At 42.9% G+C, this 19073-nt stretch overlaps 1 protein-coding gene across 1 annotated transcript in view; it reads right to left on the reverse strand.

Annotated features, from left to right (window-relative positions):
* Positions 1–19073, reverse strand: part of grin3a (glutamate receptor, ionotropic, N-methyl-D-aspartate 3A) — a 31426-nt gene that overhangs the window by 4851 nt on the left and 7502 nt on the right. The window contains exons 2-8 of the mRNA XM_040198257.2: positions 17501–18243; positions 9525–10194; positions 8571–8954; positions 7964–8109; positions 4308–4423; positions 3500–3651; positions 3–164 (exon numbers count right to left, since the gene is read on the reverse strand). Coding sequence (XP_040054191.2) covers positions 3–164; positions 3500–3651; positions 4308–4423; positions 7964–8109; positions 8571–8954; positions 9525–10194; positions 17501–18243 — 2373 coding nt within the window. The remainder of the gene's footprint in view (positions 1–2; positions 165–3499; positions 3652–4307; positions 4424–7963; positions 8110–8570; positions 8955–9524; positions 10195–17500; positions 18244–19073) is intronic.

The following is a 19073-nucleotide window of genomic DNA, read 5'->3' on the forward strand; positions in this document are numbered from 1 at the left end:
ACCTGGCTTGTGTGCAGCCAATACTTGAAGCGCGGCTCCTTGACCCTCGGGATCACCAGCTTGTACACGATGAGTTCTGCCAGTGTGGTCAGCAGGGACAAGGCCACGCCCACACAGAGCATCACGAACAGGCCGGAGAAATGCTTGATGCCCATCTGCAGCGTCTGGAGAGACACCAGGGGTTGTGGGTGAGCGAGGGAGGTGGGCGGCGGGAGGCGAGCGGAGATCAGGGATGCAAAGCCACCGCTTCAGTTAAAGTGGTTGTCTGGGTACAAGTACAATGATAAAGAGACCCTCGGGTTTTGCCTTTTTTTTTTTTTTTGACTGCCTCTCAATGGCCTTCAACTTGACAACGGGGAGCGAGCGGCTCGCGGCTAATGGCTAATAGCGTGGACAGCGCAAACGATGCCGAAGGTGCTGACGGAGTAAAACGGTGTTTGCCGCGTTCCCGCATCATCACCGTCGCCCGGGACGGCGTGGAGGTAGCCAGTGGGGCCCCGCTCACATGCACAAACATGACTTGCGGCCGGCCTGGCTAAGTGATCAAAGTAAAGAGAAGATGGGATTACAAGAGGGAGAGAGATATTACTTCGCTGCTCACACAGTGAATTGTTTGCTGCCGAAATAATGCATTGAATATCCAATTTTGCTTTAAACAGTGTTAGAGACGGAGGGTGAATTTTATGCACGCCATATTGTATAATACAATGGAGAATGAGAAAATTAATTTGTATGTATGAGCATCCCATAGTAATGCAAGCAATTGTTGTACTCCGGCCACAGCACAATCTTATAATTTGTTTGCAAAACGCATATACAAAAGTTTCCCAGCTAACAATTTTATAATAGCATTAGTGTTGTTTTCATTTAGTTTTCCATTGTTTCACATTAGAATATGCGAACCAATCGATGTTTTCACCACTGTCAGAAGCACATAGATCCTAAACTGTCTCGATTACAGAAGGTTTGGCCGACCTCCCGGGAGTCATTGGCTCCCGTTCTTTTCAAAATTCCATCAAAAACCGCTTGCATAGACAAAACGCAGCGTTGCCAGATGTAATGCATCATTTATTTATTTTCCCCATAACTTGGCGTTAAAATATTGCAATCACTGCGACGTTTTCTACCGAAGAATGAGTGAAAGGAGAAAATTGCTCAGGTTTTCTTCCAGCTTTGATTTAAATCCTATCAGAACTAAAGAACACCATGAGGTAGCGGAAGAGTAATAACTGAACAAGCAACAGCATAACAAGGTCACTAAAGTGAAAACTGCAATGGCTGCATACGATACCTGATTCAGCTTTGCCCCAAACACATTGGAATAAGGGATATAACCTTCCCTTAGTAACCTGTCCTCGTGCTGGGATATTAACTATTCCCGCCTCACAAATCTTAATTGGCACTAATTCTATTCTAAATGTGTCAATACCATAGAGAAGCATCTCAGAAATGTTTCTGCAAGTGTGCCGTCTCATATTGGGAAATCACAGTTTTCCTAATTGTGGGTCAGTTGCAGATACGGTAGAAGTACATTTCTCCTCAGAATCTTTTTACTGCTGAGTTTTGAGCGGCTTGTGATGCAGCAGCGGTGGCAATAATTGCATTATAAAGTCACGCTGGTAAATAAATAAATATATATATATGTGTGTGTATATAAACAAGCTAACTGAGGATGAGATTAATCTCTAATCATATACTTAGCCCCAGTGTGTAAAAAGCGCTGTACGTTTTTGTTGATCGACCCGCTCCAACATTCCTCATAGTTATGAGCCTCCTTCCATCAGCACATTTGAGCACATTTTGCAAGGTTTTGGCAAAACACACTCTTCCGCTCTCCTCTCTCTAATTGTAAACCTCATAATTCCCAACTACACTTATAAACTGCATTGGTTAGTTAGTTACAATTTTCCTCTCTTTGATCCCAGTTTGCTTCCAGGTAAATTTAAAGTAAAGCCATCTTCATGTTAGGGGATTGAGTAATATGCCATTTATTGGTATTGACTTTATTACTTCAAATGGGATCAAAGTGTTTGGGGTGACAGGGAGCTGGACGGATGCCAGAGAGTTCGGCTGCCTCCGCTGGAGCCAATCCATCAGCTTTTCCTCCCTTGAGATTCCCAGTAGCCAATAATCAAACTAATAGGTTGCTAAAAAAAAATAGAAATGCTGAGCAGCAATAAACTAAACCTGGCTCGCCATTAATTAATATTGCTGATATCACATGAACTCCCCTGTTGTGTGTTTATTTTGACAGCAAATTGTAACCTTGCAAACACATGCTACACAGTTCAGGTTAATCAATTTACACTTAAGATATTCGATGTAACTTATATAACAGCGGTGTGCATAAATGAGAACGAGAAGTGTGCAGAAATACAGCTTTCTCTGCTGTAGGCGTAAGCAGGTGGAGGCGTGATGCTGCAAAATGAAATGTCCCTGGAGCAAGTTCAATGTCTGCAGTTGTAGATGGCATCTGCAGCACGTCTGGCTGTCGCGCAGCGGGGGAACGGTTCCCTCCACAGACACGGAATCTGTTGCACTGCAGCGCGCTGCTTCCGCTGCTCATCTGAGACTCAGAAGTCGTGCATTAGCGATGACGTATTTGGTGTTTAAGTAATGCTGCCGTCCGCCGGCATCGCCAGGGCCGTTTGATCAGACTTCGTAATGAGCGACAGGGAGGGGCTTTTATGCCTTTGCATTCAATGAAAATAAGTACTGGGGAGGATAAGAGTTTTAATTGATGCTTGATAATGGTTGAGTGGGCCTTAGTCACAGCAGGGTGGAGAGGGGGACGGGCTGCTGAGAGAGCACGGTAACAGCAGGGTGGAATGGACCCAGGGGCAGTGGACCGAAGTTATGGGGACACGGCGGTAAGGAGCTGTACATCGATGTCGTGTAGACATTGTAGGGTAATTATTCTGGGAGCCATTAAAGTTCTGAAATAATGAGAAACGTTTTGGAATAAGGGGAGAAAACAAAGCTGCTTTACAAATAAATTCAATTAATTCTGACTATCCAGAAATACAAACAAGTTATTTTATATTTTATGATGAAGAACAGTTTCCTTTCTACATAGTTCAATTTGTTACATTACTTTGTCATATCCTTATAACGTTGTTGTGGAAAACACGTAAGCAAGCGGTTTCCTTAAAGCGAGCCTTACTTAATCCAGAAAGAAATATGATTCCCTCCACACATTATTTACAATGCAGTTTTGTTGCATGAGAATGTAATGATTAGGAGATGGGCTGGCTGAGATGTCCGTCGATTCAATCTTAAAATAAGAATAGCAATTAATGCAGCTTTTGGATTTATCTCTGGTATGTTGAGCAGTAAATTCAATCCATGACACCAACCGAGACACTCCTTTGTGTTTGAGCGATATCCACGTGTGTGGACAGAAAGATTCAATATGGCACAACTCAACAGGTACTCAAATGTCATAATACCAAACGATACATTTGTACATGTTGTATAGAGAAGGTGGTTGCGCTCCTACCTCGGTCACGGCGAAGCTGCGCTTCCCGCAGGGCACGACCTTGTACCATTTGTCATGCAGCATGTCCATGAAGCCGTCTGACTTGTACTGACTCACGAGCTCTGAGATGTTGGAGGTGAGAGCAGAGTTCTGAGGCAGGCCGATGCCGTAGCCTGCCAACGGACACGCACAGAAACACACGATGGTAAATCATTCCTCTGTCGCGCCAGTGACATTTATTTATATTCATTCACAGAGAAAGGAAAATAACATCCGGTCAGAAAAGGAGGGAGTCCTGCTTGTCAGAAAGCACCATCATCACCCCTGAAACAATACGGCTGCTTAAGGCGGTGAGCAGATCTGCGCGTAAATCTCAGAACGTCTCAGCATGCCAGGAAAGTGTGACAAATTCAGCGACAGCCATTTACAGTAGTAGCTCGCCCGGGCAGAAAGTGCACAGCATGCCATTGATTTGCACCGTATCCTTCGGGGCTTAAGGGTGCATTAGGTAATTACTAACAACACTGGAATCCTGGACCATGGTGGGCTGTAATGGAAGCAAGCACCATGGGAACGTCTTCACAGTGGGAGGAAGAAGCTCGCTAAGTGGGCCAGAGATTAAAAGTAGGCAGTAGGGGATCTAAGCTGTTGAAAGCAAGACGATTAACTGCCGTGCAAAGGCTGATTGATTGATATTGTTGAATTCTGGGCTCTCCTGAAATGCTGCAGTCATGCAGGTGGAACCTGAATGAAAAAAAAAAAAGAAAAAGAAGAACTGCCTCAATCTTAAATAAGTAAGTTATTTGTCTTTATAATAAGCATGTGTTACCTTCTATAGCAAAGGGCTTCCCCACTGTTAGTGTTTTACAGTCTGCATCTATGGAGACCTCGTAGTCCAGCAGCGCTTTGTCCATGATGAATGCATCCAGTCTCTGAGGGTCAGCCCTGTAAACGCAAAGCAATTAGTTGAAGTGTAGATGTAGTAAAAATAAAGACTAGGCCATGCATTTTGTATGCCTTCATTAATGAGGAGCTTCTGACTGAGATACTGGGATCCCTGCTTTAATAATCGATGTATGACACCCAAAAACTTGGTCCATTTAAGGATTTTGGGCTGTATTCACAAAAGAAATGTCTTCATTCACACAAGCGGAAAGAAAACCTCCAAAGTAAAACATGTGGGTTAATTTTACGACTCTGACTGTAGATTTCACCTAAATCCACCAGTTTTGCATTGATGCCTCATTTGTAAATTTAAATTAAAGTAATCAATTTGCAAAAACTAAAAACGCTAAATGCTTTCATGTAAGAAATCAACACAGGGAGGATTATTTTAGTTCAAATTGTTTCCCTTTTTGCTATTCAGCATTCACATAATACACTAGCTGTGCCGGTGTGGGGTCATTTCCTGTTTTATTTTGTGGTTTCTTGCCTCTCGTGTGCTCGTGTCATTGTCCGCCTTTTCTCCTTGTTGTCATTTCCTCCTGTGTTCAATCACCTGCATCGTCCCAGTGTATTTAAACAATGTGTGTGTGTTTTTTTGGTTGCCACGGTCCCTGTTTGCCTTTAAGCATGTTGTATATAACTTATATAATACTTATAAAGTACTTTGATTTTTGGAAGTCTGCGCTGGAGTGCTGTCCCCTGTCCCTGGACTTATTGTGACACTAGCATGCACTTAGTCATTCAGTACATTACAGGTCATTTAGCAGATGCTTTTATCCAAAGCGACTTACATTACACTTTAAACTCATGGCTTTTTTCACATTTTTCCAAGGGAGCAATTAGGGGTTGGGTGTCTTGCTCAGGGACACTTCGACATGGAACACTCTGGAATCAAACCACCAACCTTGTGCTTATCAGCACACCTTTTCTAACCCCTGCGCCACGACGACGCATTTAACTAAAGATGATGTTTGGCGGATCGCTGAGGACAAGCAGTTAGATGGAGTCCATCGACGTCAGTCAAGTATTGAACGTGGTGACGGATGGAATCGTAGCACTAAACATCTCCTGGGTTTTTCTGGGATTGACATTTGTAAGGGAGGCCTCTGGTAAATTAACTTTTAAAGACCTCCTGAGACACACACTTAAATGAACCTCACTTTGTCATCTCGCTCGGATACTCTGAGGCTCATCTTTGTTTTTGTCCTCATGTCCCACCTGTGCCCTCGCAGCTTAGTCTAAAGAAGTCTCCTCGGAGGTAAGCTTTATTACTTTCACTCAATAGTACAAGTTAAATGAGTAGAAAAGCAAGTGAGGATGTTTTGTTTCTGTCCAATGAAAAAATAAACGGTTGAAGGTTAAAAAAAAAGATATATTATATTTTTGCTTTTAAGCTCATGGAGGTTTTAGAGCATTTTTCAGAAGGCCGTGTACCACAACCAATGAACATATGTCAGTGATTTAACAAATTCTCCCAACCTTTTGGCAGTGCGTTTCCAACACTTCTCTTGGCCATATTCCAGTAAAATAACTGCCTGTCCGCCAATATCTTCCAATTTACCCAATTTCCTTGCTCCAAGTCTGTTATACATGGTTGAGATATTAATTCGCAACAGCAAGGCTTTTAAAAATCAATTCTTCACTGACAGGTACAGCCTGTTGGGATCCGAATGCGGCAACGGCTTTTTTGTTTTATGCTCGTTATCGGGGGCCGGTATTTGAAATTCTCAACTATCCCCCACCCACAACCTGGCTATTCATTATTACAGGCTGAAGCACATGTCCTTGGTATTTCAACCAAGGTGCTGGATAATAATGCATGAAATTCATTTTATGATCAGAGCACTACCCACACATCCACCGAATACGTGTTTAAAACACGATACTTGAATGCATGTGAATGTATGTTACCGGCTACCCACAACAAAAAATGATGCAGCGTTCCATTTATTTTGGATATCTGAAGCAGATCCTGCAACTGCTTTCACATCACATCACATGACATATTAAGATGTGGGTTTTTATCAGGTAGGACCTCGCGTTTTGCTAAACAGCAACACCGCTGCCGCTTTAATAAGAGAGCCGAAACAGCAAAAGACAGTTGTCTGGTGGCTGATGGCGCTCCAGTCACTGCGCTTTCCCTAAATGCCCTAATTGTGTAGCAGGCTGGATGCGGTTAGCAGCTGTTGCTTGTTTCAATTTCAGTTGTCGGAGATGTTCATCGCGCTGAAGGACCATCGGTGCACGATGTGCAGGGAAGAGAACCGAGGGAAAACTGCAAATAGACGTCTACAGTTCAGTACATTTCCACAAGCAGTGTTGTTTTAGTCATCAGGATGTTCAGATTGTTGTATCTACTTTTCACAGGGGTGAGGTAACTGGTGAGGGGAAGTGGAAACAGGTGGGAGAGTAGGAGGGGAACGTAACTGCAGTGCTCATGAGGGGAAGTGGGAACGGGTGTGCAAATGGGTGGGACAGTCAGGTGATGGTGAAAGGAGGGAGGGTGAGTCCTCGCTCATCTGGTGGATGGAGTGAAAGCTTATTACACAACTATAATATACAGTATGTAAATGTATATGATCAGGAAGAAAATATATGATCATGTACAATTTTCCGTTGTATATTCATACTTTGTTAGTTCTCGAATAAAACCTTTGTTATTTCTCCAGAGTAAAATCCAAGATGGAATTAAACAAAACTAAAGTATTTTTAAGTAAAAGAATCACTTAAATTGCTTTGCAGCTGTTTTCTTCAATCTATGCAAAAGCACCTCAACGCCGATATAAAGGTAATAATGATAATGAATAATCTGAAATCCAGTTTGGTTTCGGACCAATTCCTGAAAGTTGAGTTTCATTTCCACATCAATACAGTAAGAAGGAACAAAAACACAATATACTACATGATGATGTAAATATTAAATAACTAATGCCTGATACATTTGCGAGTAAACACCTGCGCTCCGGGTATTAAGTTGCACTGCGACTAACTCGTTTGCTGTCTTGTTCCCCAGTTGTTTGTTTGTTGTCAATTTTCTAAAGATGACATTTTCCCTTGAACCCTCTAATCAGCATTCTACAAGCTCAGTTAGAAGAAAAAAGGAAAAGGACAATCTTGTTTCATCCATTTAAATTGTGTCCTGCACAGTCTGGGTCTTGTGCTCAGCAGCTTCTTCTCACTACATTCTGGTTTGCTCCACGGGGACGCCAGTTGAATGCCGAAGCGGCTTATGATGACAGCAATGGCAGCGCAAGGAGGAGGGCGAGATCTGAATACAAACAGGCTGCTGGGGAAGAGCAGCATGTCTTTTTCCTTTTTTTTTGTCTTCAAATTAGGACTCTCTTTTGAGGGTTTTTCCCCCCCACGCGTCTAAGTTGGTTTCCAGGAGACGGTGAAAGCAATAAAAAAACTGATTGCCCTGTTAACGACTACCAGAGGACAGTGACGGCTATGACATGAATGTAGAGTGTGTGTGTGTGTGTGTGTGTGTCTGCATGGCATACGTATCAGGACTGTGCAGGACTTGTGGCATTGTCTTACTTGAGCTGATGAATGCCATCTGGGGTCGCCGGGACGTTGTATCTTCTCATGTACTCGTGCATCTCGGGGAAACTCTTCTTGAGGTAGTCCTCTGCGCTGCTTTCTCTCACCGTGGCGAATCGGAATCCCTGAGAGGGATGGTGTAACTGCACGAAAGAAGGAATAAACCCCAAATGTTACCCTTCCAATGTCTTCAAAAATCTTAAATAAGAATGATGTTTTTCACTTTAAGTCTCCTGCTTCCCCTTTGTTCAGTTGATTGTAAATCTTTTCTGGTTCTCGATGCACTCCTTTGAATCAGAGGTGCATTGACCAAAAGCATGAATCACCATATGCTGACTGCTACAACAAAAGCTGGTTTAATCAAATAACATCTTTGCTGACTTAACGTTTAAAGAATGCACTCTCCACCAGAGGAGCTCTGCTAAAATTAATAAAGTTAATACTCCAGTGTGCAAGAGTACATTAGAGCCATTTTTTAAAGAAAAGGGCCACAACAGCTTGAACAAATACGGGAAACTTAATCCATTTCTAATCTAAATTCCCCAACACTGCAGACTTTGAATTCGTGCATCTGCGGTTTTTGGCAGTGCTGCCCACTTCTTGCCTTTGGGTCATGTATCCCTGACAGCTGTTCGTAGGTCTTCTCCCCGACCATGACGGCAGCTAGATTTGCGGTGTAGGTGGACAGACAGAACAGACAGAAGATGGCCCACAGGTTCATCAGCAGGCGGCCCGTCCAGCACTTGGGCGGCTTGATGGCCACCGTCCTCCCGAAGAGAATGGCGTAGCACACGTTGAGCGCGGAGGAGAAGGAGAACACTCGGTCGCGGTTGCGTCCGCGAGGCGTCATGCCGAACGGGCTGTGCCACTCGTACAGGGTGAGGAAGACAGCGGTGACGTGGAGGGAGACAAAGATGCCGAGCCACATGGACCAATGGAGAGGCCACATGAAGGCGCCGATGGGTGCGGCTGTGTCTCGAGTTCGCACCTAGTGAGGGAGGGGGATAAGAAATGATATGACACGTTTTTTTTAAATAGTTGAGTAAACTTAGTATTCGCCTTTCGTGTTCACTTAGGACTCCCCTGCATCATTGTTAGTTGCTCAAAGCAACTGACCCAGTGTTAAGAGGCAGGTAGTCCATAGGCGTTAATTGGGAGGGGACAAGACAGAAAAAACTGTTGCAACCCCCCCCTCAAAATACATTGGTAGTAGAAAAGGCATTTGCTGTAAAAGGCAAAACAAATCGCAACATCTCTCACTTCAGTGGCATCTTTCTGTCGGCATCCGAGGCGAGGTATAGTAATTGTAGTAATAGGGTCACCACACTAAGTTGCTTCCTCTCGAGCCCTGTGTGTGGCAGTGCATTAGAATCCAATAACACAGGGCTGATGGTAATACTGTATCGATACTGACCACCAGCATGACGTGAGGTCACGGACGCTCAGGCCCGAGAGTAACGGGAGTGAGAGGAATGAAAAGTGCAAACGATAAAAAAGAAGGAAATGATTGTCTGAGAAGGAGAGAGAGAGAGAGAGAGAGAGAGAGAGCGGTACTCACCAGAATTCCCAGGCTGGTGGAGAAAAAGGGCGAGGTGAAGTCAATGACCTGGCTTCTGGCCGAATTAATGCTAAAAGAGGCCACCGCCAGGTGGGCCGCGCCGCTGAGCAGGTCCCCCACCAATCCGGTCCAGCGACCGTTCTTGAACCCCCCGTACTTCCCATCGCCTACAATGTAGAGGTCGAAAGTGAAGCCCATGTCCTCTCCCAGCTTCTCCAGCAGGTCTATGCAGTAACCATAACAACACTTCTTCAGTTCCGTGGGGACGGATCCGTTGGGTCCTGCGAGGTTCTGGAAAAATCCTTTCAAAACCGAAGATTGGTTGGTGAGCGGGTCGAGGCACAGCTGGCCCGCGGGACACAGGCCGTCCCCGTCCACCTCCCGGGTGAATACGAACGGGTGCTCCACCAGAGTCACCACGCGCATGTGCAGCCGCGCCGATCGGCGCCAGTCTCCTCCGGCGCCGGATCCCTGATGGCTTGGCCAGGCCCTGCGGTCCATCAGAACCTCGCCGCTGCGCCAGCGTCCCAGGCGGGTCCACGTCGGCTGCCCTAGAGGGTCCAGCTGGAGGGACCAGATGTAATGATGGGCCTCCGAGACGACATTCTGGCTGTGAGTGTCTCTGGATATCAAACCTGTCTGGCCCTCAAACGATGTGTTGGATAGAAATCTGAGGGAAATAAATGACAAGGGAAAAGGTGACGTGGAGAGCAGAGGAATTAAAAGATAATGTTCAGGACTTTTTGCAAATTTGAAGCGGGTCCATAGCAGCAGTAGATCAGTGTAGTGTTTCCTTCCATGCAGATGAGAATGGGTTTATAGGTATTGGGATTGACAGCTAGGTTAGTTCATTGCTGTTGCCCACTAAACTAGATGGCACTAAAGATGACACTTACTTATAGCACTTTGTGGCATGGCTTTTTATACTTTAATTCTTTTACTGTTCTGGGTCTGTACCCTGTTACCACATTGTGCGTATTGTGAGCCGCTTTGGATAAAAGCATCAATTTAATAAAAACAGTCAGTTTCATCTTACCTACAAATACATTTACTTTTAGGTGGTTAAACGAGAAGGATGTTGTAATCTTTACTGTTGTAATTACATTTTAATAAATGAATGCATACACAACATTAAAAAACAAATATGTGTTCTTAGATTTAGTATAGTATTTAGTATTTAGTAGTCTAAAAACTGAAATGTATGTGCATGTAGAGATTATATCCTTTTAGGGATTTAAACAAATGAGCAATGCAAACACGTTTTCTTCTGCAAGACAGTTTCATTCAAGAGGAAAAAAAGATCCAACAACGACTCTCGTGGTAATCAGGGTGACCTTTGAGTGACCTTTTTGAAGCTATTTTGCCTCGTATCAGTGTCAACAGCATACGTTATTAACGTTTGCAAGTCAACTTAACTGCAAGATTCACAGTTGCTAAGTAAGATTTCTGCTGGCTTTCTTTTGTAGTAAAGTCGCCGGTGCCAAAAAGTATATTTTCCAGGTTCTCCGTAGCGGCAGGATTTACAGGCTTACATGTACGATTACATTTCACCCATGGTTAGTTTATAGAAAAAATCCCAATTTAATAGTGTAACACCAGGACGGTAGAGGTGTATTATCTAGGTGGCCTCAGTGGCTGTCTAAAGTGTGTGGGTGTGATAGAATACGGGTGACCATGGTCCAGTGATCACATCTCTCTCACTGAGCCGTGCTACTGGCTGTCTGAGAGTGTCAGATATCAGAGCAGACGGACACACACTCACACAAAGAAAAACACACACACACACACACGTGCACACGCACACTTGTCCACTGGAATGAATATGTTTGGACGTAGGGAAGAATGAGGGCATCCGTTCGGTGCGAAGAGATGCACGATGCTTTGATATGCCTCCAGGTGGTAATGATGTGAAAAGACGTGAGCTTTAACCAAATTCCTCACCTTGTTCACGGTAAAAAATACAATAAAAACGTAAATCACTTTCCGGCCACCTTGTTAACTGTCCTACATCTTCAACTGGCGTGGAGCTGACGTAACAGCCCAACCAGTCCGTTTGAAGGTCAGAGTGTTCCCTGCAGCGTGCAGGTGGTGATCTACCCGGTATTGTCTTTAATGATAGTGACGTGCGCTCGCACATTCCTGACAGTGCACAGGGTGTTGCATGTTACAAGGACACGTGTTGTGATAGTTAGCCTTTCCTCTTTAGTCTAATACCAGCAGGGCATGTCAGCAGAGAGGAGTCCCGTGAAGGGAGCTGAGTTTTATGGGTTTTCCAGGCAGCAGAAATAATTTCTCTTCAAGGGATTTGTTGGACCACTTTCGGCCATGCATGAATATAAATCATGTGACTGCACTCACATGAGCAGAACCTTGAGGTTCTCATCACCAACTATTACCATTACTTGTAATATTAGATTGCCGCAATTAACCACTGCATGCAAATTTGTCCAATGCAAAAGTTAACGTTGAGATTTCGTCCCATCGTCGTTAACCACTCTGCGGGTTCATCAACAAACATCAATCACACTCAATCTGAGAAAAATGGATTGTTCCCCATAAACCTGATCGTTTCTAATGTGCTCTAGATTCCTGCTAGAGGGGTTCGCAGAGCCTCAGAATTGGAGGTTTAGGGGCACCGACCAGGCTGCAGTATTGACCCGTTGGGGTGAAAACATGGAACTATGCTTTTTAGGAGCCTTTTAATGAAAAATGTGTTTGTGAATATACTGTTCTCCAAACCCAAGTAATTAGGCATGTATCATGTGATATGAAAACAATATCATTGTACAACTTCTATGTATGCAAAAAGAACACTGCAATCATGAATAAACAATCTCAATAGTTATTTAAGTTTGCAGTCTCGCACACAGATCATGTTGCAGACTGCAGGCAAGAGTGACCCAAATCAGATTTGTTTTGAACTTGCAGCTGAACACTTTAATTCTGATTTATTCTACTTGAATAACTAAATCCTCGATCAGATGCTGATTGAAGCAACCTCATAACAGAATTTGTGCAACTTGTTCTGTGACTCTTGATGTTGTTGAAAGGCACTGACGGATGTTTAAAGCAGTTAAAGTTTAAAGTATTCCTGGACTTTCTGAAATTTGGGATTAAATCTCTTTCAGTGAATTGATTCATATACATAAATAGCACTGCTGGGCCCCTCCTACGCTCCAATAAAAATAAAAAAAACACTTTTTATACAATGATACATGATTCAAATACACTCCATCAACGACAAAATGGTGGCATTTGAAGTGCAAAGGAGTCAGTGAGTGACGTCTAAGTGAATCACATCTATAACCCAGCAACACTAAATTAATGTCATGCCGCCTTCGTCTTTTTGCCTCATGAATCATCTAAAAAAAATGGTTCACGAGGAGAAGTAGAAACACAAAATAGTGCTTGTGTTCAGCGGCCATGAAGGAGAGCAAGCAAAACATGCATTAAAAATGTCCATATATGACATTACCTACAAGATATCAGTCAACAACGTAACATTTATTATCAGTTAGTGTCAAAAAATGTTCCCCAAAAAGGACATAGTTTGTGAAGTAGCATCCTTTAAATGTTTTTTTTTTTATCGCAAAGGACTATGAAATTAATACGTCAAGCTGCTGATGTTTATCCAGTTAATACGACAGACTGCGGATGTTTATCTTGTCAATATCTTATCCAAAACAGGGCTTAAGCCCCTTTAGTTTAGGGGATTTATGTCTGTGTCTTTCTATTCTGCGCACTATTTCTTCTCTTCCTTTCTTATCACATACTTTCCCACCTACCCAGTAACTCTCCTCCCTAAGCTTCTCAATCTAGTGGACACAACTCATCATTGTCTCTCATGGGCTTTTAAATGGACACTTTCCTTTTAGAAGGAGCAAGATATCTACTTCATCTGGTCTTCATGTTGAAATACAACAACGATGACATGAACGGGACTAGATCTTCGTCTCAGAAGGTTTCGGGGTTTTGTTTGTAGTCGAGTAGCATCGTTCCTGTTTTGAGCAAACTGTGTTTCCAGGCGGAGAACAAACGAGTCAGATCCCATTGGCCGAAATGCATCTCAGAACACGACTTAACCCCCGTTAGTTCCCAATTTTCTTAGAAACTAGCTGCTCCAATCCAGTTGTAACCGTGGTCTCTCAACTACTCCAGTCTCACAGCTCCAACACGAGCAGTGACAGGAAACACGACTGTTGGATTTCCTGTGGCTGCATCAGAATCCCTGGAAAGGTCGCTCCTCATCAGCCGCTTACATGTGTCCAAGTTAAAATGCTGGTGAACTTGAATAAAATCACTATGCTATATTTGAAATGTCTTGTCTTGGGAGCACAAAGATCTTATATTATGTATTGCTATTATGACAAGTAACAACAATACCACTAATAATAATAATACATATCTGGGCTGTGACCATCAGAGTTCATCCATGTTACAGCTTGACAGAAGCCTGTCAAAGCAAATGAGAGAAATGGGATTGAAAGTAATAATGAATAAATCCATAAACCAAGCAGAAAAGCAAGTGATAACTGATGTTTGCTTACTCAAATAGAGAGTAAGCAAACATCAGACTTCCCCAAAAACTGAATTTTAATCCTTCTACATGTATCAGCTTTATTTAATTACTTATTCATACCATGAATTATTTATGTGAGTATTTTAGGCTATTTATATTCTAATTAGGTAGACACAAATGTACTGCCAACATTTTACTGCTTTCTGAATAGAAATATTAGCCAGGCAGATTCCTTTTAAACTTCTTTCCATTGGGAATTATACGATTCCAATTCCTGTACACTCACACCAACATGATACCAAGACCTTAATTCCCCTTTTCCCTGAATTCATTTTAGATCGGTTTTCTCTTTTCTCTTGCATTCATTCACACAAACACACACATCCACACAAAAAGTAAATACAAACGTACATACGTTATACAATGTGTGCAGAAAATGTATTGATAAGTGCAACTTGTTAAGTGTGCAGGGCCCCTTCGAAGATATGAACCATTGTTTCACATGGTTGTCTGTCTGATTCTTCTATTTTTTTTCAAATGTAACTTTGCATGGCTGGTGCATCTACAATAGTGAGGATGAATACATCCTGATTTGACCCCAAATTACTCTCCCCAGTCCTCCGTTACATACCCACCATCCACGTGGACGTCTGTTAACTGATGTTTATTTACATTTGTCCCCAGCGTTCCGGCTTCTACTCTATTGACACTGCGTTCTATCAGCACCTGATACCACGGCTCTATTGCCAAATAGAGCTTTGTGTTGGTGACATTGGCAATCGTGTGCCGTCTGACGTGCGATGCACCAAAGAGCCATAACTACCCCAGCGGCTACGATGATTCAGCATCATGCTGAGAGAGACAGAGACGAGGAAGAACAATTCAAGCCAAACCTCAAATAAGACAACAAGTCTTCCGATAATGTTAGTGAATGCACAATCCAGCTGGAAGAATGCGATTCAACAAACTACATTCATCCGATCGGTGGCCGCCGAGGAACGGCCCCTTCTGCATGCAGCCTAACTTCCACTCCGTCCGGGGGAAACATTACAATTTCCAAACGTAAATGTTTGATTTTTAAATGCCAAATTAAGTTCCTCCAGTTAGAAATAATGTTGTTTAAATGATAGACGTTTACTTGGTGGTTTATCCTGATTCATTGCACGGTTCATCATATTCTTCATTCATACATAATATTGGGTGGCGTTTCATATGAACCAATGGTGGTTTTTGCTGTAAACCGTGGGCCATAATGTATTATTTATATTTTATGGGTTTTAAATTCATAACTCAATTATATATATAACTGTTACGTAAATTGATAATTAATACTTATCATTTATTAAAGCTGCAATAGCTGTACACAAAGTATCGGGTATTGCTGCACCATCACTATCATCGTGATAGTATCGTATTGTGAGTTGTTCTGTGACCATCTCCCTGCTCACAAATAGTGATAAATACATAAAAAGGGCTTGAGGCTTTTTGTGACCTCTTCATGTGCATTCTATCTATGATCTCCAGATCCCAGCTAGTGTCAGAACTGGAGGAGAGTCATTGAATGCAATAGCATGGCTTGTCAAGGGACAAACAGTCAACATTGATTAAATCGTTTTTTTTTTTCTTCTTATTTTAAATATATTTGAAGAAAAGGCTGAATCAGCCCTGCAAGGTTTGAAAAGCAATTTGTTTTCCATCTCTGTAGGTGTGAATTGCTTAAACAATTGCTCAGGTTTAGGCAATAGAACGACTTAGTTTTAGAGAAAAACACATAATATGTGGGCTTAGGGCAATTAGGTAACCTTTACCCGGAGTAACACAACATTCTGTAAGTAAGTTCAGACGTTAGGGTTCCTTGTGCCTTGTATGGATCAGGTGCCGACGTTTATGACATTGGGGACATTTGACAGCCTGGGAATGAGATTGAGCTGGAAATACAGGTACAGATAATTGCATCTGACAACTAAACCATAATAACCCCGCAATCAGATTAAAGTTCATTTAGATTAGGAAATCAACTAAATTGTTAGACTGCGCAACGTAAGTTAATGGTAATAGAGGATGATTACAACATCAATTCAATTCATCACCATCTTTCTAACCTGGTGAGACATTCACAAATTGGAAAAAGAATGAAATGTCAACATATATTAAACACAGCAGCATAAATGCGATGGGGCAGTCCCATCAAAACCAGAGCAAAAAGTGAATTACTAACCGAGAACCGGTAACCGATTTGTATACCGTGTATTACTATTTCATTTCTTATAGCTGTCCTCAAACAATGAAAATGTCAGACTTTTCCAAATCTCATCATCAGACAAAGTTCTGGGAACCAGACCTCTTTGGGTGAACACCTTGCCTTCACAGGGTTAATTAAAAAGCTCTAATAAACTTGATAAAATATCCTGTTTCTTTGTTCTGTCATATGTAAACACTGGCAGGCGACTCAGTACAGTTTAAAATGAACCAAAGAAAAGAAAAACACAATAAAAAGATATTCTACAGGCTCATCTTGTTCAATTGCTTTATCCTGGAGAGATCATTCTGCTGATTTGGATTTTTGAGAAAAATCTCAGTGGAAAAGGTCACCCTGTTATGGTAATGCACTGGCACATGACTCTTCATCCATATCTTAGATAACTGTAAGACTATAAAGTAGAATGGCCCAGCTCCAGATTACAAGACTGCTGCTGAATGCAAATCATCACACTGCTGCAGTTGTCTGCTGAGAGTCTAGTGTGCGTTAGAATGCGCTGCACAATAGTGCATGCATGTATGTTTCAGTAGCTGACGCAGCAGCTGAACTGTTATTGAAAATCTGCATGAGTGTGAGTTGTACACTCTTCCACAATGCACATTGAGGGCGGTGGAGATGGACCAGGTTTTTGAAAGCGGCTGGCAGCTGTTTGGGCTCTAAAAACTCACTATTCTTCCTTGCCAACTGCTCACAGCAGACAAAGTTAGCAAGTAGCTCCGAATACCTGATCCCGAAAATAAAATGCAAAATAGATTGTCTACAAAGGTACAAAGAAAACCTAAAATTTTGGCCGCCATCTAATGGCAATCTAATGGCAATTAGCACATCTATTCCATAGATACACAATCAACTTTAAAAGGTGCGTGTTAGTGCTGCGTTCACACCATGTGTCTGCTGTCTCGAGTAAAAATCCAAAAAGGTTTTATTAACCACACAGGAGGGGAAACTGAAAGACACCCGGGAGGCATAAATAAGTGCAAGTTCAAATTTCTTAAACAAGATGGGTATCTAAAGTTGGTGTGATTTGCCCAAATACATGCAGGCAAGCAGAAATGGTATTTCACCTTGCTGAAACTCCCTTTTTATGTTGCAGGAATATCGTCGACATCACCATTCTCTGAGTGTGTGGCCATTTCATTTGATTCTGTGTGAATGTGCAGGTGCAATTGCGATGTAAACATTCACACGATTCCCTACCTTGACAAGTACTCCCCTGAGCTGCCGTTTCTCTTTTGTATATCCATGCAGTTCGTAGTCCCGGGTATGAGCGCCAGAGCGGGATTCTCCTGTGCCGCACTGCCCACGGCCCGCGCCACTAGCTCCAACGAGTCGTGGACAAAGTGATCCAGAGAGGGGGCCTCCATGACCCCGTGCGCCAGCAGCCCCAGGGGCAAACCCTCTGTTCTCAGCTCGGCCACATTCTGGCTGTCCCCCAAAACCCAGTGAAACTCTGGGAGCGTCATCCGACTGGCCAGCGTCCACAGACGCCGCACCTCGCGGATCTCGCACCCGAACGTCACCACTCCCCTGGTGGACGAAGGTTCTCTCAGGGCCTCCAGCTGCCGCATCAGAGCCTGCTGCTGGTCCAATTTGGAGGACGACGTGGACGAAGAAGCAGAAGAGGAGGAGCCGGCGGGGGAGAAGTAAGGCAAAGACGACGAGGACGCCTCTGCCCCTGCTGCCACATCCGATGCCGTTCCCGAAGGTACCGACGAAGATGAGGACGATGACAAGGTTGAGGCGATAGTTGTCAGATTGACAAGAGTGCCCAAGTGGAAGCGGGAGTTGTTGTTGATGAGGAGGAGGAAATCGCTGATGTCCCATTCCTGACAGAGCAAAATGCTGATGTCCCACCAGCCGTTCATCATCAGCAGGGTAGAGAGGAGACGGGATGGTGGGGCCTCCACGGTCCGCATCGCCAGTTGGAAATGGAGAGGATTCTGTTGGCAGATTGTAAAAGGGTAACGCTTATATGGGCAAGTCATTTTGGAAAGGGGAATAGAAAGAATGGGCGTGAGTGGGGAGAGAGTGCGTGAGTAAGATTTAATGAATGGAAGAGACAGGATAGAGATGACGGACGGTTTTAAATCCAAACAGAAGGAAATGTAAGGGTGATGGATGTGATTAAGAAGTAGTGATGGGGGACAAAGGGTTGGAGGAGGTACGTTGAGGGCAAAAAGAGAAGGAGAAAGGCCAAATAAGGACAAGGTCGGTAGAGGAGGAGGTTAGGTTAGATTTTATAAGGCACCAGGAAGGAAAATAGATATAGTACAGTGGAGAATGGAAGAAAAAAAGAAAAGAAAGAGACAAAAAATAAATCCAATAACGGAGTTACGCTGTCTCAGAATTCAATTTCTTCCTCCAGAACAAATATATTCAGTGGGATGTAATTTCAGCCTCCACTTACCTGCTCCCATGAATATCATTATTCACATCATGCAAAAATAAACAACATTTTTCAAGAGCTTTTAAAATGTATTTGTATTTAAGCAAAACTTAACTTAAGAAACTATAAATATATACAAAGACATGTATAGACACATAGTGCACTTTAAATCACTAAATTCCATGTGATTTAATTCCTCTGATTTTCTATTCATCAGTTGATTACTGATCTTTGGACAGATCAATTTTTAGAACAGAGCATTTTAGTGTAAATTCCACCTAGACCAGTAAATGATGAAGTGTGAAAACCATCCACCTGATGCCTAAAGGCAAGAATATGCAAAAATATGAAGATTCATTGTGTTCCGTTTCTTTTCAAAATACA

Source organism: Gasterosteus aculeatus, chromosome 14 (assembly GCF_964276395.1).
Source record: "Gasterosteus aculeatus chromosome 14, fGasAcu3.hap1.1, whole genome shotgun sequence".
NCBI classification, from domain to species: Eukaryota; Metazoa; Chordata; class Actinopteri; order Perciformes; family Gasterosteidae; genus Gasterosteus; species Gasterosteus aculeatus.